General features: G+C 44.0%; 1 protein-coding gene across 1 annotated transcript in view; it reads right to left on the bottom strand.

The window, feature by feature from the left end:
- The window catches only part of LOC103735336 (ryanodine receptor 2), a gene marked incomplete at both ends in the record, with an annotated part of 40,610 nt that overhangs the window by 15,051 nt on the left and 20,254 nt on the right, over window positions 1-5,305 (bottom strand). Inside the window, 2 exon segments of the mRNA XM_008834567.2 lie at window positions 161-292; window positions 3,937-3,979. Coding sequence (XP_008832789.2) covers window positions 161-292; window positions 3,937-3,979 — 175 coding nt within the window.

Below are 5,305 nucleotides of genomic sequence, written 5' to 3'. Positions count from 1 at the left end.
AGTAATAATTAGTAGGAACAATACTTAAGAGTTGCACAGATCCCAGTACTCAGAAGCATGAGCATTGACGCTATGCACACTTGCTGATTTCCTCAGAGGGAAAGGACCTGCACTCACAAACCCATTCCATCTGTGGAGCGGGCAGAGGGGACACTCACAAAGCAGACAAGGAGCTATCCTTCTTTGGTTTCTTCTTCTCCCTTGCATCGCTGAAGTCCAACGCAGCCTTATCCATGCCCAGTAACTCGCTGATTCTGTCTCGGCCATAAAACTCTCCATATTTATCCATCACCTATGGTCAAGGGACAAGTATTTTATTGATCTCAACTACTAAGCACCACCATTTATACATGTGTACGAGAGTATCTAATTATTTTTACACTTACTAGATATTTGCTAGATTTTAAAGAAAACTTAGCAATCTAGTTTAAGGTCCATCCTCTGGGACTCACTGGCCAGCTTTCCTAGGCTCATTGGTGAGTCTCAGGACCTGAGAGACAATGTCTCAAAAAATAAGGTGAGCAGCTCCTGAGGGAGTTCACCAGAGTTGACCTCTGGCCTCTACAAACTCTCACACACATGTTCATGTATACCTACACATGTATACTCAAACATACACAAGCATGTACACACACACACCTATATAGACATACACATACCTAAAGGAATGAAAGAAAGAGAAAAGAAACTGTCTTATAAGACTTAAAGAGCATGACCACAGTTGCTAAATTTAGCAGGAGATGGGGTCAGGCTGCATGCAGGCAACGTCCACAGCCCTGCATGACACTGGCTGGCCATCATGTCCGAGATGCCCCTCCTTGCTCTGATTTCTGAACCCCATTTTCTAACCATGATGCCTTTCTTCTCACGGCATTCTCCATCAGTGCCCTGGTGTCATCAGTCTGCTATTATTCAACAGCCCCCACACCTACATCGTATTTTTGTCACTAGCCCTCCCCATCCTGTATCTCTGTGTTAATTTTTGGTTTGTTTCATTTCGTTATGTTTGATACAGGGTCCCACTCTAAATCCCAGCTGGCCTAGAACTCACTATGTAACCTAGACTGGGTTGGAACTCATGGCAATCCTCCCTCATGTTGGTGTGAGCCACCATGCCTGGCCCCTGGCGAAGTATTATCCTAAGTTTGCTGCTCATCTTTACAGTCACTTCTTGACACCGCACTCCGATTTCTGGTCTATCCCTCATCTTGGAATGGCTTATTTGTTCTGTCTTCAGCTTGGCACTTGACAAGGCTGTAACTCAGCCTGGATCCCAGTGCGTAGGGCTATGATGCAGCTTTTCCACCCTCCGGTTCAAGTACTCTGTGTAAAGGCTCCATAACAATGATGTCACACGGGGGAAGCAAGGAGAGAACGGTAGGTCATTGGGGCCAAAAGAAGAAAAGAAATGAAGGACGAGGTGCTCAGGGGAGGAAGAGAGATAAGAGAGGGCTCGGAGGGGCAAGAGAGGGACACGTGGACACAGACGGGGACGCGGAAAGGGTCTTTCTGAACGCGCAGAGCAGGTGGATGAAAGGAAAGCATAACATAAGTAGTAGGAAAAGTAGCCAACGGCATTTACCGTTCAGGTTAACCAAACCAGTTTGCTTTGGCTTTTCTCACAGTGCTGAAGATGGCCGGGGCTGACCTGCTGGAATTCCTCTGGGGACACTCACTCGACCCCTATAGGACACGGTGGGTACTGCAGGGACAGCGCCAGGAATGGGCTCAGCACCCAGCACAGTTGTTCCTTAGTTCGTTCTTTCCCTTCCTTCCTTCTTCCTTCCTCCCTCCCTCCCTTCCTTCCTCCATTTCTTCCTCTCTCTTTTTCCCTCCTTTCCTTTCTCTGTCCCCTCTCCTACCTTTCCTTCCATTCCTTTATTATTTATTTATTTTTTATTTTAACATATTTGTGGGATGCACATATGTTTTGTGTGTACATGTGGGTACGAGTGCACATCTATCTGTTCGTGTGTATGGAGGCTAGAGATCAGAGTGCAGTGCCTTCCTCAGCTTCCTCCATGCCGGCTAGTGTCAGTGGTCAATTTGACACATCTGGAGAACGGGGGACCTCAAGTGAGGAATTTCCTCCGTTGGATTGACCTCTGGGCCATTTTCTCGATTGCTGGTTGATGCCTGAAAGCCCAGCCCAGGAATGTAGTGGTGCCATCCCTGGGCAGGTGGGCCTAGGTTGTATAAGAAAGGTAGCTGAGCAAGCCGGGGGAGCGAGTAGGTGAGCAGCGTTCCTCCACGGTGTCTGCTTCCGCTCCAGGCTCCATATTCTTGTCCTGAGTTCCTGCCTGGATCGCCTCAGAAATGAGCTGTCATTCGGAAATGTAAGATGAAATAAACTCTTTCTTCCACAAGTTGTTTTAGTTCAGTGTTTTATCACAGCAACTGAAAACTAACTAAGATGCTCTCCAACTTATTTTTGAAACAGGGTTTCTCCCACAACCTGGAGCTCAGCAGATCAACTAGACTAGCGGTCAGTGAGCCCTTGAACTAGACTAGCGGTCAGTGAGCCGCTTCCTGCCTAGCTTTCCCAGGGTTGGGCCACAGGCATATACCATGCCCAGGTTATAATGTGGGTAGTGGGGATATCAGAACTCAGGTTCGACTGAGCCATCTCCCTAGTCCTCTCTGGTCTTGGCATTTCTTTGACATAAATGTATAGTTTGTTCCAGAGAAATCCTTGTTGTAATAGTTCAGAAACTTCCTTATTTTATTAAAAACTCTATAGAAAAAAATATTTAAATTATCTATTTAAAATTATTCTTTCAAAACTTTGGCCTAATTTGGATATGCATATATGTGTCGATATAATGCACTTAAAGAACCAGCTCACGAAGTAAAAAACAATGTGTACACACAGACATGTAAATCAACAAACCCAGATTCTTTCCACCAGAAAGTGTAGATACACATAAACATGCATGTGCATGTCCACACACACACACACACACACACACGCACAAACACACTTAATAATACAGTTGATTTCCACGTAGGTTTTTAGTGTGTGCTCTAGCTTCGTGTAAAGCGGTTAGAAGACTTACAGTGTCCAACCACCCATCGAGCAGCACTGAATGAACAAAGGCAAAAGGAAAACATCCATTCACTAACAGGTGGACCCACAGACAGTATACACGGAAGGAACATTCACCAGGACACGAAGGGTGACCTGAGACAGTCTGGTAATCAGATCAGCTAAATGGATCAGCAAGAAGTCAGGTGTGGTGGCTCAAGTCTGTCACCCCAGCCTCCTCAGAAGGGTGATGGCAAAAAATTGCAGTGATCTGGAAACCAGCCTGGGCTTCCTGGTGAGTTCCAGGCTAACCTGGGCTACACAGTAAGAGCTTGTCTCAAGAACATCCATAAAATGGGAATAAGTAAGAAACTACAGAAGAATGATTCAGGCACAGCAGTCTGACACACGCGAGCACCATTCCATACAAGTACATGTAAAACACACGGTGACACATGGAGATCCTGTGTGGTAGAGAGAGCAGAGGGCAGAGGCTGTCAACAGCAGAGCTTCGCCCAAGGCCAGGGCTACACCAGGACCAGCACCCTGTCCACCACCCTTCGGCACAGCTGGAATTAATGCCTTTAAAGTTCTACGAAGAAAACGGCCTGCAGCCAGCTTAGGTCATCCAGACAAAGTCAGATAGAGAGTCTCCCCTCTGTATGGGTTGGACAGTGTTAGCTGAGTCAGGACAGAAAGTGATGGGAAGTCTGTTCATCTAGGGGCAGCAGGGGACAGATTGCTTAGGTGCTCTTCTGAAAACTCATATTTAGTTCTACTATGAAATAACATTATCAGGCAGCCAAAGTACAGCTCAGCCCTGCATTCCACAATCGAAAACACATCAAAGTCAAATCTGAAATTCAATAAAAGAAAAATACTGAGAATTTATTTCTTCTCAGAAATATTACCTTTCTTTTAACAAACTTATCCCAGTAGTTGTTGGGAAATGACCTAAAAGATATAAAAGCATAGAAGTAAAAATAGTAAACTTCTTAAAAAATGACATACTATTTGAAATCAACAGTATACTTTAAATAACATGTAAGTAGATATTTTGCCATCTGCATAGAAATATAATGGCAACTATCTTGCTCATAATTTGTTTCGTAGCACAAGTGTACTATCATTTTTTAAATATTTATTTTTTATGTGTATGAGTTATTTGCCTGCATGTATGTAAGTGCACCCACATCATGCAGTGCCTGAGGAGGCCAGAAGAAGACACTGAATTCCCCGGAAGTGGGATTACAGGTGGTTTTTTGATACCATATGGGTGCTAGAAGAGAAGCCAGGGCTCCTAACTGCTGAGCCAGCTCTCCAGCCCCTTAAGTATCATTTTAAATATTAGTACATCTACATCCTTTAATTCCAGGTCTTGGGAGGCAGAGGCAGGTGGAACCCTATGAGATCAAGGCCAGTCTGGTCTGCACAGTGAGTTCCAGGCCACCTAGGGCCACAGGGAGCTCCTGCCTCAAAAAACCCCCAAAGAATATTAATATATAAATATGTAAGTAAATCACATTAAAAGAATACGGTATGATACGTTGATAATAAGATCATATTTATTAACAAGTTGTATATTTGTCACTTGTTTATAAGGAATCAATACATAGATTTGTTTCTCTATTAGTTTTTAAATTATAGTGTCTAGAAATTGCAACTCAGGTGATGGCCCAGAGGTAGAATGTTTCCCAAGCATGCTCAAGGCCCTGGATTCCATTCCCTGCACTCAAAAAGCAGTAATACACTAGCAATGGGTCACAGTGTTGCCTCTGAGGTCAAAGTGTCTTATTCATCAATGAAAATAACACAGAAACTCCTAGAGATGACAGTGTTTAAGAATGAGCAGCACCGAGGCTAGGGATATAGCTCAGTGCTAGAATGCTTGCTTAGCATGGGTGTGGCCATGGATTCGATTCTTGATACCACAGAAAAGAGACAGAACAGAGAGAAGAATAAACAAAAGACCCAAACACAGTATTTCGATCTTGAGTAGTGTACTACTGAAAAATACTATTAATAATAACCTTTGGGGGGAAATTTTTTGTTGGGATAGATTTATACTGAAATAGTCAGTTTTTGAAGTTTGAACCCACAGGCTAAATAATCAATGGCGTTATAAAGGAAGCAGTTGCTTCTCCGTCTTCCTGTGATGTCCGGCCAGGTCATTTTGCTCAGTTAATGCAAGGCTGCCTCCTGGGACCATCTGAAAGTGTAACTCAGGCACATTAACAGTGTGAAATTCAATGTTCGCCTTTAAGCTACACCTCTTTCCTT

The sequence above is a fragment of the Nannospalax galili genome, unplaced genomic scaffold (genome assembly GCF_000622305.1).
Source record: "Nannospalax galili isolate Female #2095 unplaced genomic scaffold, S.galili_v1.0 scaffold2671, whole genome shotgun sequence".
In the NCBI taxonomy this organism is placed as follows: Eukaryota; Metazoa; Chordata; class Mammalia; order Rodentia; family Spalacidae; genus Nannospalax; species Nannospalax galili.
This window is presented reverse-complemented; position numbering and strand designations above follow the sequence as displayed.